Source organism: Leucopleurus acutus (assembly GCF_964270905.1).
Source record: "Leucopleurus acutus genome assembly, chromosome: 2".
NCBI lineage: Eukaryota > Metazoa > Chordata > Mammalia > Artiodactyla > Delphinidae > Leucopleurus > Leucopleurus acutus.
In genome coordinates this window covers 80,525,744-80,545,707 of record NC_139143.1, presented here as the reverse complement: position 1 = coordinate 80,545,707, position 19,964 = coordinate 80,525,744, and the positions used below count along the sequence as shown (strand labels likewise).

Sequence of the window (19,964 nt, the reverse complement as noted above, 5' to 3'; positions counted from 1 at the left end):
TGGTTCCCCTGGAGCTTGAAGCTCTAGCAGAGTTTCCCCTACTTACCTCAGTAGGGGTCTTATTTCCCAGCTGCTGGGAGATGATGCTAAAAGTCTGCGGCTGTGCCCCTTGCTCCTGGCACATGGTCAGAATCACACGGTCAGCTTCCCTGGAATCCACATAAGGCAATTAATCTAAACCAGTAACATGGGTGTGCTCCATGCACTTCCTAAACACGCTCACACATCCATCCCCACCTACCTTGTCCACAGGACAACCTTTTCCCCCGTGGAGCTGACCTTGCTGTTGTTGGCACACACTGTAGCTTCTGTGGCCTTCGTCTGTGTCTCCCCCACTGGACCCTTTCCCTGTATTCCACTGTCTTTAGCCAACCCTCCTCTAGGGGCTTTGGGAGAAGTCTCTGAGGTGTCAGTACCTAATGAAGAAGATTCATGGACAGGAGACACCCCGTCCGCTGTCACCCCAGCTCTACTGGAAGGCAGCCAGCTCTCCTGAGTATCTGGTTTCCCAGACACCTGTCTTCCCCCTAAGTCTGCGGTCCTTGAGGAAACAGGACTCGGGAAGGAAGCAGGGGGTTCAACAGTTCCGGGCAATTTCTCAGTTTCTGAAGCATTCCAGACCAGCATGGAAGCCTGTGACTCATGCCCTGGCTTATGGCCCTCGCCCTCATCCTGAAGTCTGGGGGATGCCCTGGGGCAGGAGAGAACCTCAGGCCCAGCCTGGTTACTCCTAACAGCGCACAGCACAGTTCCAGTTTTGGAGGGAAGCTGAGGAGTCTCTGGTGAGCAGGGCGGTGGGCCATCGAGGAGGAGCTGGTCTGTAAAAGTCACTTCTTGAGGAGACAGCAAAGTGCTCCCTGCTGCCAATCCTGTTCAGGAGGAAAATAAGGATCTAAGGGTATGGACAGTGTAACAGTGCATCCAAGGACACAAATTACCACGGGGTCACTCTGGCAAGCTACCGTGATAAAGTTCTAAGGTCCAAGAGTGAGGTGAGGGTGGGGGCTAGGGTCACTTATATAAAGATATGAAGTCCGACTGCCAAAGCTGAGAATGGCTGAGGCTTTAGGAATGCAGACCACAGAGGATATGGAGACAAGGGGAAGGGGTTCAGGAATGGGAACACAAGAAGAAAATGCTGGGACTTCCTGGTGGCGCAGTGGTTAAGAATCCGCCCGCCAATGCAGGGGAGACGGGTTCAAGCCCTGGCCCAGGAAGATCCCACATGCCGCAGAGCAACTAAGCCCGTGAGCCACAGCTACTGAGCCTGTGCTCTAGAGCCCACGAGCCACAACTACTGAAGCCCGTGTGCCTAGAGCCCGTGCTCCGCAACAAGAGAAGCCACCGCAATGAGAAGCCTGCGCACTGCAAGGAAGAGTAGCCCCACTCGCGTAACTAGAGAAAGCCCGTGCACAGCAACAAAAACCCAACACAGCCAAAAATAAATAAATTTATATTTAAAAAAAAAAAGAAAATGCTGGATTGTGTCGATTTGTAGCACTCTTATTTCTGCAAGAGGATTGAGGCCACAGGAAAGAAAATTAAGGCTGGACAGTAAGGATTTCCTACTGGTTTATTAGTAAAAGAGGTGGTAGTCCATCCCTGAAAAGACTAATAGGGCTTCCCTCGTGGCACAGTGGTTGAGAGTCCGCCTGCCGATGCAGGGGACATGGGTTCGTGCCCCGGTCCGGGAAGATGCCACATGCTGTGGAGCGGCTGGGCCCGTGAGCCATGGCCGCTGAGCCTGCGCGTCCGGAGCAACGGGAGAGGCCACAACAGTGAGAGGCCCGCGTACCGCAAAAAAAAAAAAAGAAAAGACTAATATTATCCAGGCTCAAAGACGTTCTTGCTTGAAGTATGTGAGAATGAGACAGAAATAAAGGGAGAAAGGCTGGGCTGGCAGCTGGCTCACTCACCTGGAACAGGCGTCTCTCCCTTTCTGGTACTCCTGCCAGTCCTGCTCTGGGTTGCCTCCGTGCTTTCTCGCTCTTCTGGGGTTTCCTCCTCCATCACGTCCTTGCCCTGCCCAGCTTCCTTAGCACCAGGCACGGGACTGGCCTCTCCATGGGGGCTGCCGCCTACCAACTCATGGGGCTCCTTGCTCTTGTAGGATTTGCTGTCACAGACCTGCAGAGATGGCCTTCTGGGTCAAGGGTCTTCTGACCTCTTTTGTCTTAGGGGCCGACCAAAGGAAGAAACCTTGCCATGATGCTCAGCAAGTCAACCAACATGCATGCCTGCTCCAACAATTGTAAATGGCCCAAAAAAGAGTGCTGGATTCTACCAATCCTCTAACCAAGGACTGTATTTCTGCTGCCAACCAACCCTACTTTAGAGAACCAGCATTACCTTTAGGCTATTTTCCTCACACAGGTTTGTTTCATTAAAAAAAAAAAAATCTAAGAGGGAAATATATGAGCTGGTTGATTCTTCCCTATTCCAAAAGCTTCACCTACAAGATTCTCTTTAAAAAGCAAAATCCATTATACATATATTTTTAAAGATTCTATTTATTTTGCATACACACACTAATGTGTATGTGTACGGCATATTACTTATCCCCATGTAATCTTTTTAGGAATTCAATAAGGTACACATCTGTGGTAGCAAACAATACCCCAAACAGCAAGGCAACCTGGGGGTTGCCCTAGGCAGCTCCGATACCCCTTGGTACCAGTTCCCTCCTCACCTTGCTGCTGCAGTGGCTACAACTTCTCCTCTTGCTCTTCTTCATCTTGGAGTCAGGACCTCCCTCATGGCAGCAGCAGGCACAGTCCTTGGCCCCATCTGGCCACTCAGCCTCCTAGGAGACACTTGGGCTTGGTTAACTGCCAAGCATTTTTGGTACCAATAGAGGGAGCTAAGTTGTGAGCCACCTGAACAAGCCTGCCCCCTGACCCCCTTCCCCGCTTCCTTTCTCTTTCATTATACACCATCTCTTCACGTTGCCTGGGGAAATCAATGCCCAAACTCAACTAAAGTCTACTATGAATCAACTAAATCAACTAAAGCCTACTATGGGTCATTTGTAAATGACCCAAAGACTGACATATCCCAGCTGCCCAGATGTTTCAAGAAATATTTAAGTGCAATATAATCTGAGGCAAAGTCACTGGAGAGCTCCCTCATGAGGTATGATCTACTCACTCGTCTGTCTTTGTTTCTGTCTCCCTGTTCCCTGAGCTCTCCCCTCTCCTCCAAGCCCCTTGAGAGGGCTTTGTACAAATGGAAGGCTCACTCAATGATACTCGCTGTTCAACAAACCCAAGACATAAGTACCATTACTATCCCCACTGACAATGAAGAAACTGAAACAAAGAGAGATTAAATAAATCGCCCAAGGTCATTCAGCTACTAAGAAGCAGTTTTCCCGAAGAAAGAGTACAAGACATGTAGTAAAGGGAAATGGACTAAAATGACTACTTCTTGAAGAGCAATAGACAGCAGTGAGTACAAGCAGACTCTGGAGCCAGACAACGCAGGCTCAGATCCTAGCACTGCCCCTGATTAAACATGAGACCCTGGCAATGGCCCCTCTCTGTAATTCCGTTTCCTCTTCTATAAAATGCAAACAAGAGCAATCTTTTCATAGGGTTATTGTGAGAGTTCAACGAGTGAATAGTCCATGTAAAATATAAGAGACACGTGATACTTTGGAACACAGCTCAGTATTAGCTGTTGTCATTATTATTAAAATGATGAATCCTGGTTCTATTTTTTCACAAGAACAGAAAGGCAGAAGACCCAATGACAAGAGAAATAGCTCTGAGCTAGAGAAACAGATCCTTCTAATGAGGCAGTCATGGGTGGGACCTCTTCAGAAGCTGCACCGTTCTTCCCATGGGCTCTGCATGTCCACAGCAGCCTGACCTTTGGTTCCTGCTCCATGACTGCCTCAGATCACAGAGGCTTTTGCACCACCCTAAGCCAGAGAACCACTCAGACAGAAAACTCAAGGCTTGATTCATGAAAGATGGATAATCCCCAACAACCTGGTGTACCTTATCATGATTTTGGACCCCAATCTCTTTTCTTCTTTTGTTCTTTGAGGCTGTGGGTATCTTGGGAGGTTCCTCTTCCTCTTCCACATCAGGCAGTGCCACTTCTTCAAAGCCATCAAACTGGGGAGGAGTTGGTGCCACTCAACACAGACTCTGGGCAGATATCCCTCCTACACATGGCCTTCCCCCTTCACAACCCTACAGCAGCCTCACAGCCTGTACCTCATACTCTTTCTCCTCAGTCCAATTGATCTCTTCAAAGTCACCCATACGGCTAGCTGCTGGGCGCAAATGGTCAAAGAAGATGGAGAACTCATCCTGTAGGTGGTCATGGCCTTTGAGGAGCTGCCACATCTGTGTCTTGAGCTGGGGAGAGTTGCAGAAGGAAAGATAAAGTCTCCAGAGCCTCTCTAGGCCACCATTCCAAATCAATCCCACATACTTCTGGGTTCTACTTTCCTAGTTAACTGGGAGACACACAGAAGCCTCTCTTTGATAGCTAAGAACTCTTAAACTTCCTCTCCCTCCTTACTTGCCTACAAAGCAGGGGTACAGGCAGACCTCATTTTAGTGTCTTTCCTTTACTACACCTCATAGATACTGTGTTTTTTTTACAAACTGAAGGTTCATGACAACGCTGTGTCGAGCAAATCTATCAGGACAGGGCTTCCCTGGTGGCGCAGTGGTTGAGAGTCTGCCTGCCGATGCAGGGGACTTGGGTTCGTGCCCCGGTCTGGGAAGATCCCACATGCCGCGGAGTGGCTGGGCCCATGAGCCATGGCCGCTGAGCCTGCGCGTCCGGAGCCTGTGCTCCGCAACGGGAGAGGCCACAACAGTGAGAGGCCCGCGTACCACAAAAAAAAAAAAAAAATCTATCAGGACCATTCTTCCAACACCATTTGCTCATTTCATGTCTCAGCGTCACATCCTGGTAATTCTCACAGTATTTCAAAATTGTTCATTATTATTATATTTATTATGGCGATCTGTGATCAGTGATCTTTGACATTACTACTGTAATTGTTTGGGGGCACCATGAACCACACCCATATGAGAAGTGAAGAACTTAAAAAATAAAACGCTGTATGTGTTCTGACTACTCCATTGACCAACTGTTCCCCCATCTGTCTCCCTCTCCTTGGGACTCCCTATGCCTGAGACAATTAGGCCAATTTCAGTTGAACACTTAGGCCCTACGAAGCCTCAAATTGTTCAAGTGAAAGGTACAGTCGCACATCTCTCACTATAAATCAAAAGCTAGAAATGGGGCTTCCCTGGTGGCGCAGTGGTGGAGAGTCCGCCTGCCGATGCAGGGGACACAAGTTCGTGCCCCGGTCCGGGAAGATCCCACATGCCGCGGAGCAGCTGGGCCCGTGAGCCATGGCCGCTGAGCCTGTGCGTCCGGAGCCTGTCCTCCGCGGCGGGAAAGGCCACAACAGTGAGAGGCCCGCATACCGCAAGAAAAAGCTAGAAATGATTAAGCTTACTGAGGAAGGCATGTCTAAAGTCAAGACAGGCCAAAAGCTAGGCCTCTTGTGCCAAACAGTTAGCCAAGCTTTGAAAGCAAAGGAAAAGTTTGTGAATGAAATTAAATAGTGCTACTCCAGTGAACACACAACTGATAAGAAACTAAAGCAACCTTATTGCTGATATGGAGAAAGTTTTTGTAGTCTAAGATCAAACCAGAATATCAAACCAGTGACAACATTCCCTTCAGTCAAAGCCTAATCCAGAGCAAGGCCCTCTCTTCAGTTCTATGAAGGCTGAGAGAGGTGAGGAAACTGCAGAATAAAATTCTGAAGCTAGAAGAGGTGGTTCATAAAGTTTAAGGAAAGAAGCCATCTCTACAACATAAAAGTGCAAGATAAAGAAGCAAGCGCTGATGTAGAAGCTACAAGTTATCCGGAAGATCTAAGATAATTAATGAAGGCAGCTACACTAAACAACAGATTTTCAGTGTACAAAAAAGCCTTTTATTGGAAGAAGATGCCATCTAGGACTTTCATAGCCAGAGAGGAGAAGTCAATGCCTGGCTTCAAAGCTTCAAAGAACAGGCTGACTCTCTCTTGTCAGGGGCTAATGCAGCCAGTGACTTTAAGTTGAAGCCAATGCTCATTTACCATTCCAAAAATCCCAGGGTCCTTCCGCATTATGCTAAATCTACCCCGCCTCTGCTCTTTTAAATGGAACAACAGGGACTTCCCTGGTGGCGCAGTGGTTAAGAATCCGCCTGCCAATGCAGGGGACACGGGTTTGATCCCTGGTCTGGGAAGATCCCACATGCCGCGGAGCAACTAAGCCCATGTGCCACAACTACTGAGCCTGCGCTTTAGAGCCCATGAGCCACAACTACTGAGCCCTCGTGCCACAACTACTGAAGCACACGTGCCTAGAGCCCGTACTCTCCAACAAGACACTGTGATGAGAAGCCCGCGCACCACAACGAATAGTAGCCCCCGCTCGCCGCAACTAGAGAACACCTGCGCACAGCAATGAAGACCAAACGCAGCCAAAAAATTTTTTTTAATTATTAAATAAATAAATAAATGGAACAACAAAGACTGGATGAAAGCACATCTGTCGACAACATGGTTTACTGAACATTTTAAGCTCACTGTTGAAACCTATTGCTCGGGAAAGAGTCCTTTCAAAATACTACTGCTCAGTGACAATGCACCTGGTCACCCAAGAGCTCTGATGGAGATGTACAAAGAGATTAATGTTGTTTTCATGCCCACTAGCATAACATCCATTCTGCAGCCCATGGATCAAGGAGTAATTTTGACTTTCAAGTCTTAGTACTTTAGAAATACATTTCATAAGGCTACAGCTGCCACAGATAGTGATTCCTCTGATGGATCTGGGCAAAGGAAATTGAAAAGCTTCTGGAAAAGATTCACCATTCCAGATGCCATTAAGAACATTCGTGGTTCATGGGAAGAGATAAAAATAGTCAACATTAACAGGCGTTTGGAAGAGGTTGGTTTCAACTCTCACAGATGACTTTGAGGGGTTCAAGACTTTAGTGGAGGAAGTAACTGCAGATGTGGTAGAAACAGCAAGAGAACTAGAAATAGAAGTAGAGCCTGCAGATGGGATTAAATTGCTGCAATCCCATGACAAAACCTGAACAGATAAGGAGTTACTTCTTGCAGATGAACAAAGAAAGTGGTTTCCTGAAATGGAATCTACTCCTGGTGAAGATGTTGTGAAGATTGTTGACATGGCAACAAAGGATTTAGAATATTACATAATAATACTACATAATATTACATAAACTTAGTTGATAAGGCAGTGGCAAGGTTTGAGAGGACTGACTCCAATTTTGAAAGAAGTTCTACTGTAAGTAAAATGCTATCAAACAGCATTGCAGGCTATAGAGAAATCATTCATGAAAGGAAGGGCCAATCGATGGAGCAAACTTCCTTGTTGTTTGAAACTGCCATATCCACTCCAAGTCTTCAGCAACCACCACCTTGATCAGTCAGCACCATCGACACTGAAGCAAGACCCTCCGGCAGCAAGAAGATTACAACTTGCTAAAGACTCAGATGATGATTAGCATTTTTTTTTAGTTAATTTATTTATTTTTGGCTGCATTGGGTCTTGGTTGCTGTGTGCAGGCTTTCTCTAGTTGCAGCGAGTGGGGCCTACTCTTCGTTGCAGAGCACGGGCTTCTCATTGCAGTGGCTTCTCTTGTTGTGGAGCACGGGCTCTAGGAGTGCGGGCTTCAGTAGTTGTGGCACGCAGGCTCATGAGTTGTGGCTCGCAGGCTTAGTTGCTCCGCAGCATGTGGGATCTTCCCAGACCAGGGCTCGAACCCATGTCCCCTGCATTGGCAGGCGGATTCTTAACCACTGCGCCACCAGGGAAGCCCAGCATTTTTTTTTAATTGAAGTACAGTTGATTTACAGATGGTGAACATTTTTTACTTAACATGTGTAAATTTTTTAGAGCATAATGCTATTGCATACTTAACAGACTAAGGTATAGTGTAAACATAACTCTTACATGCACTGTGTAACCAAAAACTTCGTGTGACTCACTTTATTGCAATATTCTCTATAACAATATTCTCTATATAATAACTCTATTGCGGTGGTCTGGGACTGAACCTGCAATATCTCCAGGGTATGCCTGTATATTTTTTTATCGAAGTATAGATGATTTACAATGTTGTGTTAGTTTCAGGTGTATAGCACAGTGATTCAGTTTACACACACACACATTCTTTTTCAAATTCTTTTCTCTTAGAGGTTATAACAAAATATTGAGTATAGTTCCCTGGGCTATACAGTAGGTCCTTGTTGGTTATCTATTTTATACAGTGTGTATATGTTAATCCCAAACTCTTAATTTATCCCTCCCCCGCCCCCTTTTCCCCTTTAGTAACCATAAGTTTGTTTTCTATGTCTGTGGATCTATTTCTGTTTTGTAAATAAGTTCATTTGTACCTTTTTTTTTCTTTAAGATTCCACATATAAGTGGCATCACATGATATTTGTCTTCGTCTGTCTGGCTTACTTCACTTACTATGACAATCTCTAGGTCCATCCATGTTGCTGGAAATGGCATTATTTCATTCTTTCTTATGGCTGAGTAATATTCCATTGTATATATATACTACATCTTCTTTATCCATTCCTCTGTCCATGGACATTTAGGTTGCTTCCATGTCTTGGCTAGGTATGCCTGTATTATTAACAGGTTTGATTCCCAGTGACACCACTCTCTATCCCTGCCTTACTGATGTCCAGCTCAGGCACTAACTCAAGGCAGAGCAAGGAAGCAGCCCAATCCTCCCGATACCCGCCACGCAGACCATCACTTCCTTCCTCGAACTTCCCTTCCAGGGCACTTACGGCACCCCTAAGCCTGTGAGGAGCAGTCAGGCTTTGGTTTCAGGTGACAACCACCCCACCCCAGTGCTTTATGCTTTAGGTAAGCCTAAAAATTCCTTGCCTTCTTCATCCCCTCCACGAAGTCCACCGCTCAGAAGCAAGAGGATATGGAATAGGTTAGGGAAGGGAGAATGAAGGGCCCAAAGCCCAGGTGACAATGGAAAGGAAGTAGGACAGGAAAGAATACCTCAGTGATCTCCTGGGGCAAGCAGTCTGCACAGCTCTGGAGGACCTTGATAATCTTTTGGTGGTGTGAGGGGTTCTCTGCAAAGCAAATTTCCAGCTGCCGGAGAAACTTGCGACTCTTCTCGAAAGCCTGCTGCTCCTCAAACTACAAGAGTGGAAAGAGGGCAAAAGAGGAGTCATCTATACAGTGTGCGCAGGACTTGAGGGTTCTAAGCGTAAGAAGCAAGAAAAATATGCTAGGGGCATGGAGAATAACAAGGCTCTGGTTTACAACTGTGAGATCATTTTTTTTTCCTTTTGGCCGTGCTGTGCAACTTGTGGGATCTTAGTTCCCCAATGAGGGACTGAACCCGGGCCCTGGCGGTGAAAGTGCCGAATCCTAACCACTGGACCACCAGGGAATTCCCTGTGAGATCTTTTTTTTTTTAAAGACTCTAGCATCTATCCACCTTGGGTCACTGGGGTCTACCAACCCAAGAAAACTAAGATGTAAATGAAAGATTCAAGAGTTATACATCTCAAGCTGCTTACTGTTTCATGGATTGTGAGATCAGACACATTTCACGGTTTACAAAGAACTTTCACATATATACTCATTTGATCCACATAATAATACAGGAAGGGAAGATTATGTATAATCATACCATTACCATTTAACTGCTTTAAGACTCTCAAAATAATCTCATTATATCCTTTATTCCTGTGTTTATCCATCTTGACAGACACCCAGAACTAGTGGGATATTCCTCATGTTCAGACACTTATTCTCCAACATTTCAAATGTCACTTTACCATACAGGCCTTCCCAGACCACCGTGTATAAAACTGCAACATTCTCATTATAAAGCATTATATATATTTTACTGTTTATATATACACTATCATTTTTATTTTATATGTATATATATTTACAATATGTATGTCTTACTGTTTATCACCTAACTTTCCCCATGAGAACATAAGCTCCATGAGAACATAAGCTCCATGAGGGCAAGGATTTTAGTCTTTTATAATTACTATATCCCTAGTACCTAGAACTTTGCCTGACAAATGGTAGGTACTCAATAAATATTTGTTGAATGAATGCCTGTTTCACAACAGTGAGAAGCAAAGGGCATATGATTTACCTAAGGTCTCCACTGGAAACAAGGAAAACCCCCCTCATTTTACATGTAAAGAAAATGAGAGAACAGAAGTTGGGAAGATCATCCCTTGAAAAGAAGGAGGCTCTCATGACCTTGGGCTAGGGGAAGGCTATCTGACTGGAAGCAGTCAGGAGACCGGAACAGTGCTGATCAACACTATTCAATCCCAGTCTTGCTCTGACGCAAGAATCCTCGTGTGCTGTCTTTGCCCCTCTACTTACTAATCCACAGGCCAGGGCTTGCTCAGGCAATAGGAAAGCAGCAAAGTCCTTCAAGAGCTGAGGCCAGTCCTGGAGCAGGATTTGCAGGCTCTTGTAGAGATCCACAGCTGTTTGCCTCTGAGTATTTGACTCAAATTCATAGATGACCTGAAGGAAGTCCTCATATTTGCCAGGGATATGCTGCAGGGCTTCTCGGACCTATACAGGAGGACTTTCAATCATCAGTACCCTTCCTTTGGGCCCCAACAAGAAACAATGGGACAGAGGGAGGAGGAGGGTTGCTGTTAGAGAGCTCTGGAATTATCCTTCAGAGGCTACTCCTCTGACAGGTCCCAAGATCTGTTAATGGAAGACACAGGGCCATGAGCTAGGCACAGCTCTTTTTCTGGCAGTGGGGGATGGAAAAACCTTCATTTTCTAGAGACCAGAGCCCTACCCACAATACCAGGTAAGCTTTTCTCTAGCTCACAACCCTAACCTCTCCTTCCTGGTTTCAGCTCGATACTGAGATATATAAGGAGTACTTGGTATGTATATTTCAGCACAGCACCATCTGAGGGTAAATAACACATAAATTAGGAATGTTAGTAAAATATTAGGAGACAAGAAAAACCATGACTATCACTGCTAGTACTCCACTTTGCTGGGGGTATAAAGGAACCAGGTGGTTACCAAAAGAATGAGGTAGGGACCACTGCCACCAACAGGTTGGTTCATGACTCTAAAGATCACTGAGGCCCATTTTCTGGCCAGTGCACCAAATGTCTTTCTTTTCAAGACAAGGGCTCAGTAAAGGTCCTCATTAGCCTATCCCCTCACTGATGACGGTAGAAGTCACCTTTCCCCCATTTCTGGGCAAGAGACGGGTAATATGCTAAGGCAGTAATAATAAATCTGCTTAGGACTGAAGTCGGTGTCCTTGTAGTTCTCTCACACAGTTCTTTTGGTAATTCCAGGAAAACAAAGGCAGAGGCATAGAAGGCTGTTGTGCAGCCTGAAAAGCATACCTCATTTTAAAAACACCTCCCCTGAAATAGAAGCAGTCTCAATGAAAGCAACTGGCAGGAACAGGAAGCAGCGTTTGCCTACCCTGGTCAGATAAGCCTGAGCAAAGGCCAAATCCTTCTGCTCCCTGAGTGGATCTCGCTCGAGGATGTCCTCATCATACAGCAACAGCAGCTTGGAGGTGTCCTTGCTGGCCCGGGCCCGACTGCCCCGCTTGTTGCGAACTCGATGATTGCTCCGGCCCTTTCCAGCAGCTTTGATGTTCTCTCCTTAGAGTACATGTGAAAACAACTGTCTGTCCCTGCAACCTCTACTCTCCCCATCCCACCGCCCCACCCAAATCCTATATTATGTAGTAACTTGGGAGAAAAGCTGTTGGAAAAATGTTATGACAGGCACGTCTGTCCCCGTCAAGTCAGGCCTATGCAGAGTCGGCAGCATAACTGCATTAACTAGCATGATAATGAGATACCCAGCTACTGCATACTGAAAATGGAAGTCTTAAAAGAGTGAGTATGGTCTGATGTTGGGCTCTCAAGAGACTATGTCTTGGTGAGGAATAAGCAGTGCTTTCTGAAATGAACATAACTCTTGGCCTCATGCATGACAGATGAATTAAGAACCAGTATAAAAACTTGCATGAACCGAGTACAAATCTAGCAGCTGATGAAAGTCAAATTTAAATTTTCTGAGCGTCTCTTCTCTGCAATGGCACCAGGTTAAACATCTGTCTGGGGGAAGGGTGACTGGCAGGGGGGATCCAGAGGATTTCCTCTGGAAACTAGCACCTGTTTTATAAGCTAGCCATTCTGCACATGTCCCTGAGACAATGAGGCCACCTGAGACCCGCCCCCATTCAGGCCTGTCCAACTCACCTGGTGGGGACTTGCTGGTCTCTACTTCTGGAGCAGTCTTGGGGGAGGCAAAGGTGGTAGGAGGCTTCTCAGCAGGGTCTCCAATGGCTTCGTCTGTCATTTCATCCTCTTTCTGCAGGCTTTCCATTCCTTCTGCTTCTTCTTCCTCTTCTTCCTCAGGTTCAGAGTTCTCTTCCTGGGAGTTCTCTTCCTCAGACTCACCCTCCTGACTCATGCGCCTTTCAGATGCAAGCCAAGTCAGTTTCTCCATTGTTTCCTGCAAAACACCCCAAAGAGTGTTCAAGAGAGCTATCTACAGTGGCTGACCAAGTGCTGACTGTACAGACTTTTTCAGGAGAAAACTGAAGTTAATTAACTGATTGGGGGGTGGGAAGCAGATTTTTTTGGGGAGGGTGTTGGGGTTGTTTTTTTTTTTTTTTTGCTTTTTTTTTCTGGCCACGCTGCGCAGCTTGCGGGATCTTAGTTCCCCAACCAGGGATCGAACCCAGGCCCCAGCAGTGAAAGTGCCAAATCCTAACCCCTGGACCACCAGGGAATTCCCAAGCAGTTGTGTTTTGAACGGTCGAGCCTGAAGATAATTTTCTTTTGCCAGGGTCCATATGATTTTTTGGGGGGGGTCATTTAAATTGTGCTCAAGTGATTCAATTTAATGTTTAAATGAGTTTAAGTCAGATGTAATAAGTAACATTTCACTCTTTCCCTCTCCTCTCACCTCAAGCCCCAAATTATGTCCCGTGATACCTTAAAACGTCAAAAATGATTTTAGGACTATCTATAGTGCAAAAAGCAAGCAGGCAGCCTATCAGTAAATTAAACCTATTACAGAGTCCACAAAATATTGGAGAACAGTCCCCAACTCTCACCTGGAGTTCTGGGACAGAGAGCACAGATTCCTCAGAAGCTGATGACATCTCATCTTCCTCATCCTGGGTAAGGTCGTCAAAGTCCTCTTCTTCCTCTTCCTCTGGCCCATCCTTCTCTCCTCCAGTTTCTGGCCCAGCTGGGGTCCCCACTGACTGACCATCAACACTGCATAAGTCTTCGGGCTTCCCTGAGGGGCTGCTAAGCACCATTTCAGGGTCAGTGGAGGTTGAAGCATTCCTTGGGGACCCCTTGCTCACATCTCCTGAGTTTCCTTCATCAGCAGGCTCTTGAGAAGCTGAAGGGGTTTTAGCTGGTTGACTCCTCTCCTCCTCCTGTTGTAGGACTGTCTGTTTCTTCACCTCTCTAGGCCCGCTTGACTCCTCACTTGTGAAGCCAGTGTCCAATTCCACAGCATGTTCTTCTTTGATTTCATCACAGCTGTCCTGCTCTGGGGATCCACCAGAGATGTCCTCCCCGGGGTCTTTAGGTTCCATCTTAATGATTTCCTCTAAATCCTCAGGGGAAGTGTTTAGAGATTCTTGGAAGCCCTGAGGCAGTGGTTCTGCAGCCTGCCTCCCCTCCTCTGTTTTCACAAGAGTCCAGCCATAGGCATTGCCCTCTGACAACTGTTCCTGGCACACCCTGTCTGCTGGTGGAGGCCCTGGGCTGTGCTCCTCTTTGGGGAAGACAGCAGCACAGAGAGGAGACAGTTCCTGAGGTTCTAATTTGGGTTCTAGGCCTTGAAAGGCATTTTTCCCCTCAGCCAAAGGACAACCTATGTCCACACTCACTTGGGCTTTATCTTCAGGGGCAGATGGTACAGAAAGATTCACAGAATTGCCAGAAACAATTAAGGGTGGGATGGAGGAGGCCACAAGGGGCTGGTTCAACGGACAGGGGAAGGAAGTAGGGTTAACCAAGAGGGTGGTGATGGGAATGGTCTGAGGACTCTGCGCCACAGTTGCACTGACAGGCTGGATCATGTTGCAGCCACTGCCAAGGCTCACAACCTTCACGGTGGTGGCAGGAACAGTAAAGATAACAGGCGCAGGGTGGATGAGGGGGGCAGGCTTCAGACAGAGAGAGGCCTTGGCCCCCCTTCTCTTTGAGGCTCTCCGTTTCACACATGGCTTTCGAAACTTAGAAGGAGAAAGTGAGGGCAGCATTACCTTGGGCACAGGGGCAGAGGAGAGCAGGGTCTGGGGCTCAGGCTGAGGGAAGCTGGTCCTGGCCTCAGGGGGCGTAGTAGGCAGCGCTGCTGGAGACTCAAAACTATCACCCCCAGGGACCCCCAGTGGAGGGCCACCTGGCACTGTCTGTAAGACAGTGGCCGGCTGGATCACGTGAGGAATCGGGACCACCATTTTGCTCGGAGGGGCTTCTGACTGAGTTGACCTAGCTGCTGTTTTCCCAGAACTGGAGCTAGGCTGGAGAGAGGGGCTGGGTCTGATGAGGAGGGGCTTCAGGACTGATGACCGCTTCTGTCTCCAGGCCTTCCTAGAAAAACGGTTGGCAACTGGCTTCAGCTTCAGGACTACACCCTTAGGCAGTAGCAATGGGTACCGAGTTTCGCTCCCCAGTTCCGAGCTGCCTTTTCCTAGGCCTGGGTCTGAGTTGATCTCAGTGGTTCCGGTCACATTTCCTACCTCTCTGGCATCATCAGCTATGCGCTGCAGCTCCTCCTGGATGGACGGCAGACTGGCCTATTGGGAACAAGAACACTCGGATCTAGCACATGCCAGAATTTGGTAAAAATAATTGGGCTTTCTGGCCCAGAGATAAACCCACGTACATATGGTCACCTTATCTTTGACAAAGGAGGCAAGAATATACAATGGAGAAGAGACAGCCTCTTCAATACGTGGTGCTGGGAAAACTGGACAGCTACATGGAAAAGAATGAAATTAGAACACTCCCTAACACCATACACAAAAATAAACTCAAGATGGATCAAAGACCTAAATGTAAGGCCAGACACTATAAAACTCTTAGAGGAAAACATAGGCAGAACACTCTATGACATAAATCACAGCAAGATTCTTTTCGACCCACATCCTAGAAAAATGGAAATAAAAACAAAAATAAACAAATGGGACCTAATGAAACTTAAAGGCTTTTGCACAGCAAAGGAAACCATAAACAAGACGAAAAGACAACCCTCAGAATGGGAGAAAATATTGGCAAACGAAGCAACTGACAAAGGATTAATCTCCAAAATATACAAGCAGCTCATGCAGCTCAATATCAAAAAAACGAACAACCCAGTCCAAAAATGGGCAGAAGACCTAAACAGACATTTCTCCAAAGAAGACATACAGATGGCCAACAAACACATGAAAGGATGCTCAACATCACTAATTATTAGAGAAATGCAAATCAAAACTACAATGAGGTATCACCTCACACCGGTCAGAACAGCCAGCATCAAAAAATCTACAAACAATAAATGCTGGAGAGGGTGTAGAGAAAAGGGAACCCTCCTGCACTGCTGGTGGGAATGTAAACTGATACAGCCACTATGGAGAACGGTATGGAGGTTCCTTAAAAAACTAAAAAGAGAACTACGATATGACCCAGCAATCCCATTACTGGGCATACACCCTGAGAAAACCGTAATTCAAAAAGATACATGTACCACAGTGTTCACTGCAGCACTATTTACAATAGCCAGGACATGGAAGGAACCTAAGTGTCCATCAACAGATGAATGGATAAAGAAGATGTGGCACATGTATACACTGGATTATTACTCAGCCATAAAAAGGAACGAAACTGAGTTATTTGTAATGAGGTGGATGGACCTAGAGTCTGTCATACAGAGTAAAGTAAGTCAGAAAGAGAAAAACAAATACCGTATGCTAATGCACATATATGGAATCTAAAAAACGGTAATGATGAACCTAGTGGCAGGGCAGAAATAAAGATGCAGACATAGAGAACAGACTTGAGGACACAGGGCAGGAAGGGGAATCTGGGACAAAGTGAGAGAGTACCGCTGACATATATACACTACCAAATGTAAAATAGATAGCTAGTGGGAAGCTGCTGCATAACACAGGGAGATCAGCTTGATGCTTTGTGATGACCTAGAGGGGTGGGAGAGGGAAGGTGGGAGGGAGGCTCAAGAGGGAGGGGATATGGGGATATATGTATACATACAGCTGATTCACTTTGTTGTACAGCAGAAACTAACACACCATTGTAAAGCAATTACACTCCAATAAACATATTAAAAAATAATGATAATTGGGCTTTCTAGATATTAGGTACCTTTCCAGGACAGTCTCGAGACATCTTTTTTAGAAGGATTTTTCTGCATGATATCAGATATTTCTAAAAAGACTACATTCCAATTATATACTCTAGAAACTCTCCTCTGAATTTCCTTTAAGAAACTAGCATTTTAACCACTATTTTTAAAAGGTTACAGAATCAGGTGGAGAAGTGGGAGAGGAAGGGCAACTGAAGAAGATTTCTTAAGTCCTAGTTCTACAACTAAAGCATCAGAGGTGTAAAGTAGCCTTTGACATTTCTGCCAGGTTTCAAGTGACCTTCTACTTCTGACATACTTTGAGGAGGAGGGCTGTACCTTTAACCAGAATGGAAGCCGGTGTTCTTCCCTCTCTACAGGTGGCTTCCACTGATGTGGCTGGATCTCTTCACAGCACTTCATTAAGATGGGCAGCTGTCTGGTCTTCTTATAAAACTGAGCGTGAAGAAATTAAGCATGAGTCACATTCCTTCCAGAAGCACTGCCCTTTGTCAGGGTAGGGAGTATGGTGGGCAGCAGTTTGAGACAGACACACACATATCCATATACACGCAGCCATGAACAGCATATGCTGACTGCTTCTGCATTTCAAATTAAGCTAATCTCTAATTAATAAATATTTTATCATTACTCAATATCTTCTGATGTGCTCCATTCTGGTCACCAGGAAGGGAAAAGTTCAGGTCACAGAGAAAAGGAAGCACATGGTCAGTCATCTTATCTAAAATTTGCTCCTGCCCTGCAGCCGCAGTGAGAGTGCCTTATTAATCCTTATCCTGGCCCATGGAAGCTGCCTTTTAAGCAAATAATGGTGCGAAGGACATTAGAAGGGAAGGAAAGAAGAACAGCAAGACTGAGACTGTTCAGTTTTAAGAGTGAATGAAGAGGGGAATTGAACTTACACTGACAATAAGCGCCAGGTACTGTGCTACAAGCTGAGCAAACAAATAAGGAAGTAATCCCTGCTCTCAAGGAGATTACAGACCAGTGGGAGAGACAGTCAAGTAGAAACCAATAATGACACTCTGTGTAAGAAAGTATAAAGATGTGCACAAAAAATGACACACAACTCAAACATGAAAATGAAAGATCTTTCTGGAGCAGGTGCAACTACAGAAAAATCTTAAAGAAACAGAGTTTGCTAAATGAAGCAGGGGAGGGCAGAATATAACTCATTTTCAAAAATCATGAATGTGTTTAAGGAACCACAAAGAGATCGGTCTGGCTACAACTAAAGGAATGCAAAGAGACTTCAGAAGACAAGTCAGAGGCAGGCAGGAGAGGCCTTCTGTGCCATGCCAGGCAGTCTCAACTCTACGCTGAAGGATTAGATAGAGGTGACTATGGCAGCAATCTGAAGAATGGAATAAATGGAGCCAGAATTAGAGACACCAGTTATAAAACTACTGCATTAATGCAGGTGTAACTTAATTCAGGTGCCTGAACCAAGGCAGTAGGCAGCAGAGTAGGAAATGGAGTAAGAAAACTGAGGACTTGGTGACAGACAGACAGACGGGAGTGATGAAGCAGAAGGAGTCGAGTATAGCTCCTAGGTTTATGGACTGAGAAAATGGCTAGACAGTAATGTCATACACAAAGAACATACCCAAGCAGGGGTAAGTTGGACGGAGGGGAGTTAGCTGGTGGTGGTGGTGCCAGTGGCAACAACTGGAGGGTGCAGAGGAGACACAGTTCAGTCTGAGGCATCAGTGAGGCATCTTAGCTAAGAATTCCTTTAAACAGGTGACTTCATTGAGCCGGAGCTCAGGAGAGAAACCCGGACCAAAGACACAGATTTGAAAATTATGAAGAGACAGACAACACCAAAAATCATCAATCTGGATGAGACCACACACTGCAAATTTACTGTGGAACACTGACATTTAAGGGTAGAGCAGGGGAAGAAGAGTTCACGAAAAAGCAGCCTGAGGTAAAAGTCCTAGTATCACAGGAGATAAGAATATAGGAGTCTGAAGAATGAATGTGTGAACTCCATTATCAAAGTATCAATGCAACTGCAAAGTTAAACAGGATAAGAGCAGAAAAGTATCCACTGGATAGCCAATCGGGAAATAATTCAAGATCTTTGTGGAGATAATATCCACACTCTCATAGGTTAAAGAGTTAAAGGGGGGGGGGGGACTTCCTTGGTGGCGCAGTGGTTGAGAATCCGCCTGCCAATGCAGGGGACACGGGTTCGAGCCCTGGTCCAGGAAGATCCCACATGCCACGGATCAACTAAGCCCGTGTGCCACAACTACTGAGCCTGAGCTCTGGAGCCCGTGAGCCACAACTACTGAGCCCACGTGCCTAGAGCCCCTGCTCCACAACAAAGACAAGCCACCACAATGAGAAGCACGCACACCGCAAGGAAGAGAAGCTCGCGCACCACAAGGAAGAGAAGCACACGCACCGCAAGAAAGAGTAGCCCCCGCTCGCCGCAACGAACTCCCAATGCAGCCATAAATAAATAAATAAATAAATAAACTTATTAAAAAACAAAAAGAGTTAAGGGGTAACTTACTGTTAAGACAGGCAGATTAAACACATCTATTTGGGTTTGTTCCCTCTTGAATCCCCATGAAAACAACAGAAAGGAAATTTTTAAAGGTAAAAGCCTAAAAGGAGAGACAGAATGAGAGAAAAAGTAAAAGCAACAAAATTCTCGGGACTTCCCTGGTGGCGCAGTGGTTAGAAATCCGACTGCCAGGCTTCCCTGGTGGCACAGTGATTAAGAATCCGCCTGCCAGTGCAGGGGACAGGGGTTCGAGCTCTGGTCCGGGAAGATCCCACATGCCGCAGAGTAACTAAGCCTGTGCACAACTACTGAGCCTGTGCTCTAGAGCCTGCGAGCCACAACTACTGAGCCCACACGCTTAGAGCCCGTGCTCCACAACAAGAGAAGCCACCGCAATGAGAAGCCTGCGCACCACAACAAAGACCCAACTCAGCCAAAAATAAATAAATAAAATAAATAAATTTTAAAAAGAAAAGAAAGAAAGAAATCTGACCAGCAATGCAGGGGACACGGGTTCAAGCCCTGGTCCAGGAAGACCCCACATGCTGCAGAGCAACTAAGCCCGTGCGCCACAACTACTAAGCCTGCGCTCTAGAGTCTGCCAGCCACAACTACTGAGCCTGCATGCCACAACTACTGAAGCCCACGCACCTAGAGCCCATGCTCCGCAACAAGAGAAGCCACCGCAATGAGAAGCCTGTTCACCACAACAAAGAGCAGACCCCATTCACTGCAACTAGAGAAAGCCCGCGTGCAGCAATGAAGACTCAGTGCAGCCAAAAATAAATAAATTTATTAAAAAAAATTTTTTTTTCAAAGCTAAAAAGCAGATGGAGGAGTGGTAAGTCACATAGAAGAATGAAGAAAACCAAATCCCATGTGGAGAAAAGTTATGGGTCAACTAAATATATGTCAAAGACTGGCAAAATGATAAGACACCAGATACCTCCAGAAGTGGAGGAATTAAAAACAGGTCG

At 46.1% G+C, this 19,964-nt stretch overlaps 1 protein-coding gene across 3 annotated transcripts in view; it reads right to left on the bottom strand.

Moving 5' to 3' along the window:
- The window catches only part of LOC309958425 (GON-4-like protein), an 88,197-nt gene that overhangs the window by 514 nt on the left and 67,719 nt on the right, over positions 1-19,964 (bottom strand). For all 3 annotated transcript variants that reach the window (XM_082834260.1, XM_082834261.1, XM_082834262.1), the window contains 12 exons: positions 16,788-16,904; positions 13,198-14,901; positions 12,335-12,590; positions 11,544-11,728; positions 10,455-10,652; positions 9,090-9,233; positions 4,224-4,367; positions 4,002-4,121; positions 2,690-2,803; positions 1,917-2,127; positions 242-869; positions 47-149 (listed from right to left, as the gene is read on the bottom strand). In XM_082834260.1, the coding sequence (XP_082690386.1) occupies positions 47-149; positions 242-869; positions 1,917-2,127; positions 2,690-2,803; positions 4,002-4,121; positions 4,224-4,367; positions 9,090-9,233; positions 10,455-10,652; positions 11,544-11,728; positions 12,335-12,590; positions 13,198-14,901; positions 16,788-16,904 (3,924 nt within the window). The remainder of the gene's footprint in view (positions 1-46; positions 150-241; positions 870-1,916; positions 2,128-2,689; positions 2,804-4,001; positions 4,122-4,223; positions 4,368-9,089; positions 9,234-10,454; positions 10,653-11,543; positions 11,729-12,334; positions 12,591-13,197; positions 14,902-16,787; positions 16,905-19,964) is intronic.